A 17,597-nucleotide genomic window follows, 5' to 3' on the forward strand; every position below is an offset into this window, starting at 1 on the left:
TGTGTGTGTGTGTGTGTGTATTGAAAAGCGTGTGTATATAAATATATATATATACATGTGAATTTATGTGTGTAAATATAAATATGTAGAGAATACATATAGAGAGAGATAGGTAGATAAATAGGGGTAGATAGGAAGGAAGGAAGGGGAGAGCAGTATGGCATAAAGGAATGACATTGTTTTCGGAGTCAGGAAACAGGATCACTGTGTGCTCTGTACTCCCACCTGTGAGCTCTGTAACTTTGGCTAGTTATTTATCTATGTCTCATCTTCCTCATCTAAAAAGATAGAGAAAATGATACTAGGACCTAACTCAGAAGGTTTTTATGCAATTAAAAATCTTAATTAGCATAATGCTTGGCAAAGATTAAACCCTCAATAAGTGTTAATCTCTTGTTATTATTAATGAATTACTGGTAATACTGGTAATCCTAAAGAAAGGAAATGAAGAGAAGGACTGAAAAACCTCTAGAGAGTATCTTAAGGGGACTGAGAAGAGTCATGGACTAAACCAGTAGTGTTAAAGTCTGGAAAGATGCAGGTCTTGCTCTTCTGTTCTCTATGGCCTACCAAATAGTGGCTGAGCTGTGTGTCTAGGTTGGATGTTAAGAGGTAGTGATCAGCTCTTTTTTGCAGTTGTGCCATCTCCTTTGATGTACCTGAGTTGTAGCATATGTTACTTCTGTATCTACTATGTATACCTCCTCCACCTACTTAGATACCCACACCCCTATCTCTAATACCCATCTCTCAGAGCTCTGCCTTCAGGCTGCTTTTCCCAGGAAGCTTTAATAGATTGCTTAGCCATAATTCTAAAAGCACTGAATTGCTTTTTTATGCATTCTGATTTTGAGTTATAAATATACTGCTGGTATTGTTACCCAGCCATAATTTCTCAATCTTGGCTGCACATTGAAATTATTTGAGGAGCTTAAAAACAATGGTGATGCCTGGGCTCTACCCCTAGAAATTCTGATTGAATTGGTCTGGGGGAAGCATTGGTTTTGAGGTTTTCCTGTACTGCCCAGGAATTCTAATGTGCAGCCAAGGATGAGAATAACTGTTCTAAGCAGAGTTCATTCTTGATCTTGTTTAGCTCATGTATGTTTACAGCAGAGCCATGCACCAAATGTTCACTGACTTGAGTATTTCTTGATTATTTCAAATGGGCAAATAATATCTTATTCCTGTGGCCACATAGATGTTACCTATTGCAAGTAAAATCTCTCTCCATCTTCCATTTTTTTGGATAATATCAGAGAGAATCCTAGTTTTACAAATTCCCACCACTACACCAATTAAATTAGAGAGGTACCTGCTAAAGAGTAACACATTTAAAAGTGCATGCGATCTTTTTAGTGTTTAATGATCTTATAATATTGCTTCGTGTACTTTAAAGACCTGTGATCTAATTAAAAGTCAGTGGTTAGAAAAATAACTAATATAACAAAAAAAATGTTTTTATTCAAGTGAAAACGCTAAGAAACCTCTTCAAGACTTGAGGGATTTCAGGTCACATGTATATTCTCAGTTATTTCTAACAACCATTGATACAGTGTTTTGGAAGACCTGATCATGTGTCTTTAATTCAGAGCTTTCAAAAAATGCTTTTCCTATTGGTGGCAACTTAGAGAGTCATTGATCTTTGGAGTTGGAAGGGCCCTTCTCTCTGAGTGATCAGAGTTGAGATGGCTTTTCACAGGTTATGAAACAGAGAGGCAAACCAAGGAATTAAACCAAAGACACTTGGTAATGAATCTGGAATATCAGATATTAGTACAGGAAACCTTGGATCTTGAATGCTTTCCACCTGCAGAAGTGACAGCTGTGCTTTTTCTTGGAAAACTCTTAAGGCACTTAAGAGTCAAAAAGTTCTTAATTTTTTAAATTAAATTAAATTTTGTATTGAGAGAATTAATATAAAACATTAATTTCAGGTGTGTGACATAAGGATTAGATATTTGTACATGTTACAAAATGATCACCACATTAAAGTCTAGTTTAACATCCATCAACACACATAGTTACAATTTTTTTTTCTTGTGGTGGGAACTTTTAAGATCTATTCCCTTAGTGATACTCAAATATACAATACAGTGTTATTAATTAGAGTCACCGTGCTGTATATCACATTCCCATATTTATTTCATAACTGAGAGTTTATACCTTTTGACCACACTGTTTTCTTCTTAATTATTGAACTTTTGAAGGAAGTATCCACTTATCAAACAATGTGAAAGCCCTGCCTTTAACCCTTAGTGTACTTTGGTATAAGAGATAACATGGATGTTAACTTTTATTTTGATGGGAAATTATTAGGTGGAATAAGCTTTTAGCTTTCATTATGATTATCATCTTTCTACTTTTCTTTTTTTGATATCAGACTAGCTTTATTATTCAAGAAAAAACCCATTATTTAAATATTCACTCTGAAACTATTTTCAAAACTTATTTTCCTTTGCGAAAGAATATCTAAGAAGAAAATATGATAAAATGGCCCAGTTTATTTACTGATCAGTTTAAAATAAAGGCTAATTTGTAACATTTAGAAGCATAACTCATATAACCCTAAATATAAGAATTATATATTTCATCATAGTTTCAATATATATTCCATAAAAATATAGTGACAATATGTAGAAAAATTATTAGAAATATTTAAATAAATCATACTTTATACTCAGGAAATGTCATAGACATTGTTAGCAACAGTGTTGTGATTCCTGAGTCTAAGTCTCAGCTCTGCTCTTCCGAAACCCTGAAAATTAACACTCAGTCTCATCTTTCCCTGTAGTTTGAAATTTCCTTCAACAGTATGTGAGTAGGATTTTCGGTAGAGAAAAGAAGCCTGGCTTGTGGGAGGGGCTACTGGAGGTTCCTGTTGGGTCAGTATATAAAAGTTGGCACCTGGGTGGTTCAGTTGGTTAAGCATCAGACTCTTGATTTTGGCTCAGGTCATGATCTTATGGGCTGACCGTGGGGAGCCTGCTTAGGATTCTTTCTCTCCCTCTCTCTCTGCCCCTTCCCTGTTAGTACTTTCTCTTTCCCTCTCAAAATAAATAAATAAACATTTAAAAAAAAGTTAGGGGCTTCTGGGTGGCTCAGTCAGTTAAGTGTCCAACTCTTAATCTTGGCTCAGGTCATGATCTCTTGGTTTGTGAAATTGAATCCCTGCTTGGGATTCTCTCTCTCTGTGCCTCCTCTGCTTGTTCTCACTCTGTCTTTCTGTCTCTCAAAATAAATAAGTAAACTTTAAATTAAAAAAATATTTTAAAAACGTTGGCTATTTACACACCCATGCCACCCACAGCCATGGTGCAGAGGGGTAATGCCCACCAGCAAATATCCTTTCTGTAAGAATGCCACTAGCCAGGATCTGCCACAAAACTAGAGGGCAGTCTGATGCTGAACTAGGGAAGAATGTGGTGTGATTAGAGTGGTGTGGTTTTGTTTTCAGAAGAATAGAAGAGATGTCATGTATAGTAGATATATTGACCAGTTTCACTCTTTAATTCTTTGCTGCTAGATGAGGGCAGCAAGCCCATTAACTCAGGTTCAGAGAAGTGATTAATGGGAAAAGAAAGGCTCAGACAATCCTTCAAATCATTTCACTTTGAATTGAGACTAAAGAGATCATCAGTGTCTTATGGTCATAGATATCACCCTTGGTACCATCCCAGAAATGTTTGTTGTAGTCATGGAGCCTTGAGAACACGTCTCAGTACAGCTCTTACCCACCACTAAAGCTCAAGTCCCCATGACAGTAGTCAGGTTGACTAAAACTCTAGTGTATTATTTACTAGGACACAATTGCAGAAACTCAATTTGGGGATTAAAGTTTAACTATCTGTCTTAAAATGTGTCCTTCAGCTGAAGTTGGGATGTTATGGCAGAGATGTAATGATTTCAGGAAATGGAAGGTGAAAATAAAATATCCAAAGCTAATCAGATATTTTGCAGTGACATATGCATAATAAACATCCTTTCAGATTTGTGTCTTTAGTTGGAGAAATCAAGATACTGACAGATGCACTGAGGCCAGACTCTAAAAGGTGATGACTAGAGAGATTGCTCATATTATGAAAAGTGTTGAAAGTAATGGAGACATATGTAGCTTCCTTTGAAGTTTATGGTCCTAAAATTAACATGTCTGATAATTTAAAGTAGGTGATAATTAATTCCATATGTATGTTCTCCTTGATGGCTTTTTTATAAAGTTGTTTCTGAATAGGAATAGCAGCCCATGGCCTTGGATGAATTTTATTCTCCTGTAAATCTGGGTTATATATCTAAAGCATATTATATTTTTTAAGAAGTTAGCTAAACAGTATAGTTAACCAACCCTTGATCTCAGTGTTTAAATATGGTAACATTATGAGATTATTTTTCCTTTTGTGCATATTTCTTAGAGGCTGGCAGAGGAAGAGACCTCAACCAATACTTTGAAATTAGATAAATAAGCCATTTATTTGTGCCCATAAAATAGAAGTTTCCTCTTTATATTAATCAAAGAAGGACAGGAATTGCCAGATTTGTCATTTCACTTTATTACTTAAAAAGATTGCCCTACTTAGACTGCATCTTTTAAAAATTCAGTTCAAGGCAGACTGATTTGGCATACAACTAACTTTATTAATTATCAGCCTAAGGGTAAACTGTAAGTCCTATTTTCTATACTCACAGATTCCCAACATCACATGCCCATTTATTTCTCTATTTTGTTCTAACCACCCTACTAGCTTCCTTTTCTCCAAAATTCATATCCTAGTTTACCTTCTCCATTAAGTGTCCCAGGCTCCCTATTGTTTTTCTCCTGTTGACTTAAGTTTATTGTCATTAGTATTCTTTCATCTAAGCCAATCATTTGGTATATAGTTTTGTACTGCCATGTGCAGTCTTTTTGTTTTGCTTAATATTTATCTTATTTAGGAATATGTCACCTGGGTCAGTTACTTGAGAGATCAAGTTCTCTCTTGTTTATTTTCCTCAAAGGAGAGAGTACTTACTCTGACGATGGCAGCTACTGCATCAAACTTTGTGAGCTCAGTTTTGTGGGTGGAGATGAGAAGCTGAGACTTTAAAATCATAGAAAGGACAGTTTAGCATTAATCTCATTGTTGAGAGTCAGCTTTACTCATTCATTTTTTATTTATTAATTTATCAGAGTTAAGAGAGATTTAATAAATGATACCATGAATGAAAAATTATTCTATTTTTAGAGATAATATTCACGTATGAACAGGTTAACAGGAAAAATATACATATAGTGAATCTGATATTTTGATGTAGAGTGTAGTAGTACTAGATTTTGAGTCCGTCTAGGTGATTGATTTGAAATATTTCAGTTTCAGGGTGAATACATCTTTGAGGCTGGTGTAAATTTGGTTGAGATTTAGAGGGTAATATTAAAGTAACATGAAAGTTATAGAGTTCTCTTCTTCCTTTCCCCATGTATTTTTCTGAGTATTGTCTTATTATGAAGCAGTCTCTGTATACCAATTTCATTCCCTGCATTTTCTTTTTTTAACACTCATTATTGATTTTAATACCTTTTTAAATTTCCCCCTTTGCTTCTTGGTGTTTTTTTTTTCCAGTAGATTCATGCTAATCAGGATACAAATAAGGTCCACACCTTGTATTTTGTTATGTCTTTTAATTTTATGTCACAAAATGTGATTTGTCTTTGTAAATGTTCCATGCACACATGAGAAAAAATGGGTATTTTGCTGTTGTTTGGTAGAATGTCCTGTCTATTAGGTCAAGATAGTTGAATGTTTTGTTTAATATCTACTGTTTTTTCACAGAATTTCTTTCTATTTGTTCTATCAATTACTAAGAGATTGTTGTTAAATTCTCTAACTTACAATTGTGGATTTGTCTATTTCTCCTTTCAGGTCTATCAGTTTTCATCATTTATTTGGATGCTCTGTTTTTTTGGTACATAAAAATTTAGTATTGATTCATCTTCTTGATAAATTGACCCTATTATCATTATGAAAATATTTAGCTCCCCAATAAAATAAAAAAAGCCATATTTGCTTATGACAATTCTCTTGAATATGAAAAGTGCTAATAGTAAATTAAAAAAATTTTTTTAATGTTTTATTTTTTAATTAATTAATTTATTTTTTTAGATGTTTTTATTTATTTTTGAGACAGAGAGAAACAGAGCGTGAGCAGGGGAGGGGCAGAGAGAGAGGGAGACACAGAATCTGAAGCAGGCTCCAGGCTCCGAGCTGTCGGCACAGAGCCCGACGTGGGGCTCGAGCTCACGAACCGTGAGATCATGACCTGAGCCGAAGTCAGATGCTCAACTGACTGAGCCACCCAGGCGCCCCAATGTTTTATTTATTTTTAAGACAGAGAGAGACAGAGCATGAGTGGGGATGGGGCAGAGAGAGAGAGGGAGACACAGAATCTGAAGCAGGCTCCAGGTTCCAAGCTGTCAGCACAGAGCCCCATGTGGGGCTCGAGCTCACGAACTGTGAGATCATGACCTGAGCTGAAGTCAGATGCTCAACAGACTGAGCCACCCGGGCGCCCCAGTAACTTATTTTTAACTTGGTTATTAAACCAATTGCCATTTTTTGGTTACCTATTTTTCTGTTAAAGTTTTTGGTTCTTACTTGAAAGATACATTTTAATGTGGGAAATTGTGTAACTCATGTTAAGACATGAGCTTTTACGTCAAAGACCTGATTTTTGAACCCTTCCTCTGTTAAACTAGGAGTCAGCATCCTCTTCATTAAAAGGAGCATAATAATATCTACATATTGGGGATTAAATGAGATAATCCATGTGAAGAACAGTGCTTGACATTATGAATATTAGCTAGCATTATGTGGCATTATTATTATTAGAGATGCTCCTATCCTTTATACTGTAATCAAATAGTTTTTTATGTCTCTAATTATAGATTATATCTAACTTTGTTTAGTTAGATCATATAATCAATGTTCTTTTTAGGACTGTATAATTCAGATTTCATGAATTCTGATTAATTCTTGCTTTATTCCTTATCAAAAATGCTAGCTAAACAATTTTTATCTTTATTAAAATAAATATCCTTAATTGATTAGTTATCTTGTAATCACTATTTTTTGATTTATAAGAAAACTAAGGAGAAATATGGAAAATGTAAAAATAATATTTATTTTTATATAAAATTGATATGTTTATTGCAAAAAACTTGGGAAATACTGAAAATATTAAAACAAAATTAAATCTTCTGTAAGGTCACTCTAAAATGCAACAAATTGTTAGAATTTTTGTGAAATTTCTTGCAGTCAAAATGTCCATCATTCTAAAAGTTCTTTTTTCTTGATTTAGGAAATGTGTTTTTCTCTCTTGTTCCAGGGATGTTCTTGGTCGGTTATATTTGTGGATCTTGATGCTCACAATCGCAATAGGCAAACTTTGTGTTCACTGTTACCCAGAGAATCAAGATCTCATGTGAGATATTATTATTTTTTCTAAATGTTTATTTATTTATTTTGAGGGGGCAGGGGCAGAGAGAGAGGGAAAGAGAGAGAATCCCAAGCAGGCTCCATGCTCAGTGAGGAGCTTGATGCATGGCTTGATCTCATGATTGTGAGATCATGACCTGAGCGGATATCAGGAGTTGGTTGCTTAACCAACCGAGTCACCCAAGCGCCGTAAGATATTGTCATAATAAATTAACATGAACTACCATTTATGATTGCTTCCCCCAAGAAAATGCTTAAAATGTTAGAGGTTGCGAGAGGAAGTGAGGAGATTAAATGTTGCCCCTCACTCTGCTGTCCTGTGGAAGTTTAGTTTAGGAAGTGAACAGAGCTGTGGACAAAGCTAGTTTGTCCTTGAGTCTTTGTAGAACTATAGAAAATTAGACCTATTTTGGAGGGGGAGGAGGAGAGGGTAGCAACATTATACCCAAATGAATTTTTTGGTCATAGAATATTAGAAAAATGTTTTTCATGATTTATATTTCTTTTGAATAAAATTACCTGCTTTGTTTCTTTTCAATCATGTGATTCATCTTTAAACTTTTATATGCCTATAGTACCTGATTATAGATTTTTCTAGGGTTTTTTTGGCTCTGTTCTTAGAAAACATCCCAAATAAAATAATGTGATTATGTAAAAAGAACTATTTCATAGAAGTAATATAAGATTATGATAAAAAAAAAAGAACCCACAAATAAAAATATAATAATGTGACATCCACTCATTTTACCACTTAGTTATACTTTTAGGGTGACAACATTTGGGTCTGTATGTTTGCACATAGTTTTATGTACATATGTAATATTTTTATTTTATAAAACTGGAAGAATATTATAATGCTTGATAACCTAGTTCTATGAATGGGCATATTTCCACATCTATAAACATTTCTACAATATAAATTTTAATGACTGCTAATTTACTCAGCTAATTGTGGGACATTCAGATTGTTTTCTGTTTTCACCATTATAAACCAATGTTATGACAGACTAAGTTATAATTACTAATTATCGGTGTTAAATTTTTACACACTTCCTTAGAGTTTGAGTCCAGTCAAATCTTGAAAATACTCCTTATTAATGGATAAATTTTTATCTTCTCTGTAAGGTTTGCTAATTCATGTCCTCATTGTCAGTTATGTAACCTGATTGACTTTTTCATCTCCCTGATTCTCACTGGGCTGTGTTGATCATAACATTGCAGGCACTTACATTACCTTCTTTTTCCTGTTGCCCCCAGAACACAGATGCTGCCCTACTACCTTGCATCAGTTATCCTGCATTTGCCCTGGATGATGAAGCTTTGTTTAGCCAGACACTTGATAAAGTAGTTAGAAAATTAAAAGGAAAATATGGATTTAAGCGTTTCTTGAGAGATGGTTATAGAACATCATTGGAAGATCCCAACCGACGCTACTACAAACCAGCTGAAATTAAGGTATCAAAAAATATTTCATACCATAACAGAGTGGTCAAAAGCACTGATTCAGGAAACAGGCTTCTTAGGTTTGAATTCTGGCTCTGCCACTTACTAGCTATCTGGCCTTGGGCAAGTTAATCAACCTCTGTGTGTTTAATACTTTTCATTGGTAAAATAATCATACTATTATTGAAGTTCTTATGAGGATTAAATGAGTTAACATATATCTAAAAGTGCTTCAAATGGTTCTTGACACAGAGTAAGCACTCAGTAAGTGTTAGCCTTATTAGTAGTAAGGCCCATTTGCTAATATTGAGCCATGTTGATTCACTGGATGAATAATTTTTCTAACTGCACTTTCAGTACTTTGCCTGCCTGCTCCATATTGTTTGCCTTATATAACAGGAAATATCTATTTGTGATTCAGCTTTCAGTCTTTTAAACAAATGCTCTTTTTTTTCTGTTTCACTTAGACATTTCCCTTTGAAATATAGTCTTCTTAATAGTTTTAAAGCAGTTATTTCAAGTGCACATACATACCACTTTATCTAGGTTTACTGTAGCTATTTTTAAGCTGTCCAGAAAATTATAACACCCCAAAGAAAGGGTAAGCATCCATCCACATTGCTAAAGACTTCCCTTTAGTGGTATATGTGCTGCCAAAGGGAGCACTTCCCTTTGGTGGTGTAGACTGAAAACTATTTTTGTAAGCATGGTCCTAACTTTGAAGATAGGTAAGGAAGATCCCATGGATCTGTATATAGAAAATGTCTTGGCAACATTGTACCTTGTAATTTGTTAGGCAATTAAGTGCCACTCTTTAATATTTAATACATAGTTTTGCTGGACAACTAGACAAGCTATTTATCATTTTACTTAATTTCACAATTATCATCTAGAAGCAGTAGGAGCCATTTTATTGTGTACATATTTGAAACTTTATAGCAGTCTACTAGGTTGGGTCACAAGATCCATTTATCTCTTAAGCACTTTCAGATATCTCTTCTCTAATAACATTTCTGAGCTGATTTACAGCACTTTTGAATTGGACTTGCTGTAACTACTACCCTGAATATTGTCAAATTTGGGTCAGTCGACCAGAGTTTCCTTATTTCTGTACCTGCTGCTGAGCACCACCACAGAAAGCCACAGCACCGTGGACAGATGCCACCCCAGATTCAGAACACCCATCTTGGTTCAGTCCTCATCATTGATTTCACTCCTTGTCAGTACTGCTGTATGACTCTGCTAGGAACTCCCCTTACAAGCTTTTCCAGCTTTTTTTTTTTCTATTTGTGTTCAAGTTCTCAGACTTTACTTCTTACTCCATAGCCTTTCATTTCTTTTTTTCTCTGTTTTTTCATTTTTAAAAAAAAATTTTTTTAATTTGTTTATTTTTGAGAGAGAGAGAGAGAGACAGAATGCGAGCGGGGGAAGGGCAGAGAGAGGGAGACACAGAATCCAAAACAGACTCTAGGCTTTGAGCTGTCAGCACAGAGCCGGACGCAAGGCTCAAACTCACCCACCGCAAGATCATGACCTGAGCCAAAGTCAGGCGCTTAACCGACTGAGCCACCTGTTTTTTTAATGCCTATGTATTTTTGAGACACACACACACACACACACACACACACGCCGCGATAGGGGAGGGGCAGAGAGAGTGGGAGACACAGAATCCAAAGCAGGCTCCAGGCTCTACGGGGTCAGGACAGAGCCCTACATGGCGCTCAAACCAACCAGCAGCGAGATCATGACCTTTGCCAAAGTCAGACGCTCAACTGACTACCACCCAGGCACCCCATAGCCTTTCATTTCTGTTTGACATCCTCCATTCCATCTGTCCTTCATCCATACCTACCTTCATCTCTCTTGTCTCACAGAAGGTGTTGTCTGTTCTTTATCCTACGGCTAACCCTCCACATGTACACCTTAACCTGTTCTCTTTTACTTCCTTGGGTCTCTTACTCTATCATTTGTTTTCTTCTCTGGTAGAAGGATGTCTGTCTCTATCTTTTTCTTTTTATCCTCCTCATCTTCCTCACTTTCCCTTTCCTTCGTCTTGCTTTCCCCCCAACTCCAATCAGCTTCTTTTCCTCAGCATAAACACAGTGATGTTCATAATTAGAAGAAAAAAAAGCCAAAAAACCTTACTCCTGTCTGCCTCCAATCCTCTCTGTCTCTTTGTAGCCACACTTTTGAAATGCATAGTCTATTCTTGGTGTGTCTCCTTGTTTGCCTCCTACTCACTCCTTCATGTTACACTCCAGCTCTTCTTCAGCATTTACCAGTAGCTGTGTTGGTTTCAGTTAGTTTAAGTCACTGGTGGTAGTGGATGATTTTCACTGAACCTCTCCTTGACATTTGAATGCTTTAATGGAGACCTCTTTCTTGGAACTTTCTTCATTTTCTGTGATCCTATGCTCTTCCTAATTCTCTTTTGTCATTGTCTTTCTTAGTTCCTTTTCAGATTCTTCTTCTGCCGCCTCCTAAACATTGCTCTTCTCCTGAGTTCCATCCTTACTTAGTCCTATTCTCTTTTCATGCAATCATAGCTTCAGCTATCACTCTTAACTCCAGATCTCTATCCCTAACCTATACTTCTCCCTCTTGGTGCCTTACTGTGTATCCAACTGCCTCCTTCTGGATATCCTTAATTACTTTACTTGCCAGGCCCTTTCTAATCTGGCTAGCCTGGTCCCCCCACCTCTTGGGTATTAGCTTTCATGATTTCTTTCTTGTTTGTTCCAGAAATACTGACTTGCTGGTAGACTAACAAACTTCGTCGTCTTATACATCTGTAGTTTGTAGTATTGTTTTCTCTGCATGGAGTTCCCTTAGTTCATCTCCCCAGAGAAATCCATCAAGCATTAATTGAAGCATCTCCTTTCTTATAAACCCTTCCAACCCTAGGCAGATTCAGGTGTTTCATTTCCTGTGTTCCTGATGTAACATGTGTAGACATCTCATATGATACTACAGTTGTTTGTTGACATGCCTGACTCCCCACTAGGCTGTGAGCCCTTGAGGGCAAGTTCCCTCTTTTTTGGCCTTCATAGCCCCCTTTCTAGTTGGTGCCAGGCATTACAAAGGACTTAGTAAATATTTATTGAATGAATGATTAGTATGTGATGTATTAAATGAATGTGGTTTTGAATAATAAGAGTTCTAAGAATTCTTTTTAAAAGAACAATGAAGCTACTTATATCAGTCCAGTTTTGTTATTACTATATAAATCATCTATGTATACCCTAACTACAATTGTTCAATATATATAATTAATATATTTGTTCTAATTACCATCATTGTTATAATTGTTCTAATTAATTTTAGTGAAATTTTTAATATTTTGTCTTCTGTTTTAGCTCTTTGATGGCATTGAATGTGAATTTCCCATATTTTTCCTTTACATGATGATTGATGGTAAGTGCGCTTTTTTCCTGAAATTTAAGGTATAGAATATAAGTGGTTTAAAGAAAAGCAGATGAAATATGACCCTTTCAGCTAGTAAAATAGACTATACCTCAGTGATGTTAACTGCTCTGCATTTTTATATGCTATTCTTCTGCTTTCTGAGTGAATATTAAATCATTTAAAGAATTAAAAAATATACTTTGGAGTTATTAAGAAATGATACAAATATATTTTCCTATTTGCAAAGAAATTTTTTTATGAATAGTAATAATGAATATTATAATCTGTGACATTGTGAATATCTATAACATTTATACTTAAAAATAGACAAATTTCAATTAAAATTCAATTTTCACTTCTAAATGGTAACATGACCTTCTAAAATCAATTTCCTGGAATACTGTGATACATATTTGCATTACCTTTTTTCAATTTTATTTTTATCATTTACATACAAAATTACCAAAATAATCATAACTGGAATTTTTTTAAGGTAAAATTTCTGTGGTGCTTATCCTCAGATGCTATTGGATTAATATTTTACATTTTAGGAGTTTTTAGAGGCAATCCCAAACAAGTAAAGGAATATCAGGATCTTTTGACTCCGGTACTTCATCAGACCACAGAAGGTATAGTTGGATTGTTTTTTAAGAAATTCTTCCTGCTGATATTTCCTTAATGTTCCTTTGTAATGCATTAAATGATGCCATTTAAAAAAAAATTTTTTTTTCAACGTTTATTTATTTTTGGGACAGAGAGAGACAGAGCATGAATGGGGGAGGGGCAGAGAGAGAGGGAGACACAGAATCGGAAACAGGCTCCAGGCTCTGAGCCATCAGCCCAGAGCCTGACGCGGGGCTCGAACTCACGGACCGCGAGATCGTGACCTGGCTGAAGTCGGACGCTTAACCGACTGTGCCACCCAGGCGCCCCAATGATGCCATTTTAAATAAAGCTATTTATATTAAAGTGAAAAAATGAATGGAGCCTTGAATGAATTATAAAGAATAATCTATTCATTGGTTATTATAAGTTTGTCTTTATAAAAGGAGTTCATTGGGCAAGACAAGGACGGGGAGTAAATTTAGGTGGTTATGGCCATAAACGTTGCAAAATAGTTTGCCAGATGGGCAGTGGTTCTTACTCTGATTACCTACTATGAAAACTCCTTCACTCTGTGTAGTGTGACAATAATATAGAGTGACCGATTTTTGTCCAGATCATCAGAAATGCTGTGTTCAGGTAAATGCTGCCCCTTCCAGAGGGCTACCTTAAGAGGCTCTGCCCTAGCCTAAAGGTACTACCATTTCCAAAAACATTCAGCCTCCTCTTTGGAGTTGTTTCTTTGATCTTTAGCATGTTATTTTAAATGTCTGCCTTGTGCTAATGCCTCATCCTTTGAGGATAGATTTAATATTTTAGAAATGGCTTAAAGACTCTTAGGAGTCTTTAGTTGATTTTAGTTAAACACCAGTAGGGCCCATCGTCAGTATGACTAAAAAACTAATTCTCAAAGAATTCCAAAGAAGAAGCTCCAAATACTTCAGGGTTTGGAAGTATTAATAAAATAAGAATATGTACTAAATAAATAAATAAATAATATATATATATATATATGTGAACAGCTTTGAAAACATATTTATCTGAAAATTTAAAAAAATTATGTGTGGGTAAAAAGTGGGTGGTCTTATGGACATGGTGTACAAACTTGCAATTATAGCATTGGGCCCGTTCTTACCTCACATGAAGTTTGTGATATTCTTTACGGTTTTCCACAAGTACCTTAGAACAAAAACTTCACAGTATGTGCTCACCCTTGAAAATTCTTGTAATGTTAAAATAGTGAAATATTTGTGGATAAACATTGAATTCCAAATAAATATTAAATTTTAAAACCAGTTACTTATATCTTTATGCTACAAATAGTAATTTGTCCAATGTGAGATATAATGTAATGCATGTTATAATGAATATACTATTTGAAATCCCTTGAATCAGATTGTTAGTATTCAGTGGTACATTATTGATGCATTGAGGTGGTAGTTCAGTGTACAGCAGTTCAGTCTTTATCATGTTCAGAGAGTGATTTTCAAACTATTCTTTGTGTATCATAGACCTTTTTACTGGTTTTAGATACAAATATAACTATTGATGGATGTATGAAGGAAGCAAATTTTAGAGAAATGTGTGCAATTTTATTAGGAAAATTAAGTGTACTGTGGGCTGATAGTGCAAAGTCTTCTGTAGCATTGTATTAGAATGTTATTGTTATTTTTTTTCCTTTTATGTCATCACAAAGATTTTAGTCTTTGAATAATAAATTTTAGTTTCTATCAAGGAGTGTTTTTAAATGGGTCGGTCAAGGAGAGAATGGATTTTTTTTTCCCTTCAATGATATTGAATGGTAGATAATGGACTTAATGTTTAAAATGGGGATTCCTGTGCTTTAAGCAATGGCTCAGGGTTATAATTCTTCATTTGGGATTACACAGTATCTCATTTGTAATGCTTCTACAGACTAATCCTATTAAAGATAGCTTCTATGGCTCTAAATGTTTGCCTACTGTATTTTTATCAATTCATTTAAAGGTGTTAAAATTAAATGTTGTTAAAGGAGATTATGTACACATTATTGGCTAAAGCATAACATATGCTGTCAAATTAGTGTTTTAAAATCAAGGAGCTTTATCCACATTTTTCACTGGCAATTTCTGAAAGCCAAAATAACCAATTTTCTATAGCTTATCAAATCTTGTTACCTCCTTTACAACCTATTTCTCTGCTTTCTAACATTGCAATTTCTTGAAGGGAAAATTTGAGGAGGACACTGATTTTTATATTTCAAATATTTATTTTAAAACTCCACAGGTTATCCTGTCATACCAAAGTACTATTATGTGCCAGCAGATTTTGTAGAATATGAGAAAAGAAACCCTGGTAGTCAAAAGCGATTTCCTAGCAACTGTGGCCGTGACGGAAAACTCTTTCTTTGGGGACAAGCCCTTTATATCATTGCAAAACTTCTGGGTAAGTGGAGAAGGTTGGGAAGATTTTTTCCCTTGTAATCAAGCTATTAGAAATAAGTATGTTTCAGGGCACCTGGGTGGTTCAGTTGGTTAAGCATCCAACTCTTGATTTTGGCTCAGGTCATGATCTCATAGTTTGTGAGATCGACCTCCATGTTGGGCTACATAATAGTGCCTGCTTGAGATTTTTTTCTCCCTCTCTCTCTGCCCTTCCCCCCTCAAAATAAATAAATAAACATTTATTTTTATGTTTTTTTAAATGTTTTTATGTTTTATTTCCCATTTATGGGAACTTTGAGTTACTTTTATATAATGTAAAAAAAATTCTGATTTTATGCTTGGTCATAGCTTTAGTAAACCACTTGCCAAAAGGAATTGGTTATCTCAAAGTTCTCTTCCTTCTCATAAATACACATTGACAATTTACTCAGTTAGCTTAGACCATTATTCATAGTTTTTTAAGAATTATTTTCCAGCTTATCCTAAAACTTCTGCTAAATATGAGTACTCTTTGGACACATTGAGATGAAGGCTAATTTAAAGAACACACACAAAAAAGCATTATTAATTATGCATCTTCCTGCATCATTGCTTGCTAACATTTCAAATATTATTAGCATTCCCATCAAAAAGGCTATCATGTTAGAGTCAGAATTCCTTTATGGCAAATAAATTATGAAACAGGCTGATTGTAAATAGTATATATACCTGCACTAAAAGAACTGCTTAGTGTGTGAAGTAGTGTTATTGTCTTTATTGTTCCTAGTATTATTCTATAAATGCTAAATTTGTTTGTGTTGTAAGAGTAATCCTCTTTGGTTTCTTTTTTTACATTCCATTAGGGAAGAATATTTCAGATTTCCAATTCAAACTTTACACAAATGATATATAAGGAGCAGATAGAAGCTAACCAAAGAAGAGAAAATCAAGTTAATGCTGTTTTCAATTTGCTTGTTTCCTAACTATATATTCTGGGTCTCCATATATACTTAATGCTAATTTAAGAACCTGTAGAAAAATTTACTTCTTTAAGGGGACAACTTTTTGATAAGGAGTTGATATTATTTATACAGGTCTTGCTTTTCGATTTTTTCAAAAGAAAAAATATATATACATGAAATAGATTTCTTAAAATCAAGCCAAGTTGGCAAGTTTATCTCTGGTTAGAATGTTATTTCCATCTCAGTAGCATGAATACAAAGAAGCCTTCTGGTGATACTCACAGCTAAATAAAACATGTTATAGTAGAGAAGTAGTTAACCTATCTAAGATAAAGAATTTTAATATTAGAATCATAAATTTCTATATACTGCAGCTTGGAAATTACAGATGAGCATGATGAAATTTTTCAGATTCTGAGGTTGAAAACTGGAACTTGGGTTATTGGATTTGAGATCTAAACGTTTATCGTCCTGATTTTTGCTCTATATCTGGTCTGGGATTGAGTGCTAGAAAGAATGCTATTTGAGAAAAGCCTGTAGATAAAATTGAGAAGGCTGATGAATTGGGAGTGCAGAATTGACTATATTCTACATAAGCAAATTGGGCTTTTAAAAAGGAAAAGGTTGAAAGTAGTATCAATCAGTAAAAAAGCATTAGATCTTTCTTACTCTGAAATAAATGTATTGAATGTAGACAGATTTTGAGTGTAGATAGCATTTTCTTATGTTAAGACCAGTGTGAACAGAAATAGTTTAGGCCATGCCTTCTCATCTCTGTTTCATGACCAAAAGGAAGAAAAACTTCAAAGAAATAGTCAATTTCTCTTTTCCCTGCTGAGCTACTAAAAAGGCAGCAGAGAACATACAGAAGGTGTGTTGCAAACCCTGAGATCACATACTTTCTCTCCCACTGAAAAAAGGAGATGCTCCGTGTTCATTATCACTCTGACCTAGCTGTGTGTCATCTGGTTAACAAACTTACTGGTTAAGAAGAATAATATCTCAGAAGATTCAGTCATGTAGTTGCTCTTAACTATTATATCCTTCCCTCAAGAACATCAAACTTCTATGGATGTTATTAAGATTCCAGTCACCACATTTACTTACAAAGTCTTATGTATTCATTAAATGAGGTTTGGTTAGATATCTGCTTGACAGCATTTTGTGGGCAGTTAATTGGAGTTACTTGAAAATAATAGAACAGTAAATCTTTGAAAATATTGTATAATATATGCCTTCCACTAATTCAGGCCAGTTTGTATCCAGTGAAATCTAATAAGAATATTTTGCTTTTGTGTGTGTGTGTGTGTGTATAA

General features: G+C 34.7%; 1 protein-coding gene across 7 annotated transcripts in view; it reads left to right on the forward strand.

Annotated features, from left to right (window-relative positions):
• PHKB (phosphorylase kinase regulatory subunit beta) overlaps positions 1-17,597 on the forward strand; it is a 269,916-nt gene that overhangs the window by 153,900 nt on the left and 98,419 nt on the right. For all 7 annotated transcript variants that reach the window (XM_047078353.1, XM_047078347.1, XM_047078349.1 and 4 more), the window contains 5 exons: positions 7,357-7,452; positions 8,724-8,921; positions 12,266-12,323; positions 12,866-12,943; positions 15,183-15,341. In XM_047078353.1, the coding sequence (XP_046934309.1) occupies positions 7,357-7,452; positions 8,724-8,921; positions 12,266-12,323; positions 12,866-12,943; positions 15,183-15,341 (589 nt within the window). The remainder of the gene's footprint in view (positions 1-7,356; positions 7,453-8,723; positions 8,922-12,265; positions 12,324-12,865; positions 12,944-15,182; positions 15,342-17,597) is intronic.

Source organism: Lynx rufus, unplaced genomic scaffold (genome assembly GCF_022079265.1).
Source record: "Lynx rufus isolate CCGP_SWC_20201006 ecotype Redwood Valley unplaced genomic scaffold, mLynRuf1.p SCAF_16, whole genome shotgun sequence".
Lineage (NCBI taxonomy): Eukaryota > Metazoa > Chordata > Mammalia > Carnivora > Felidae > Lynx > Lynx rufus.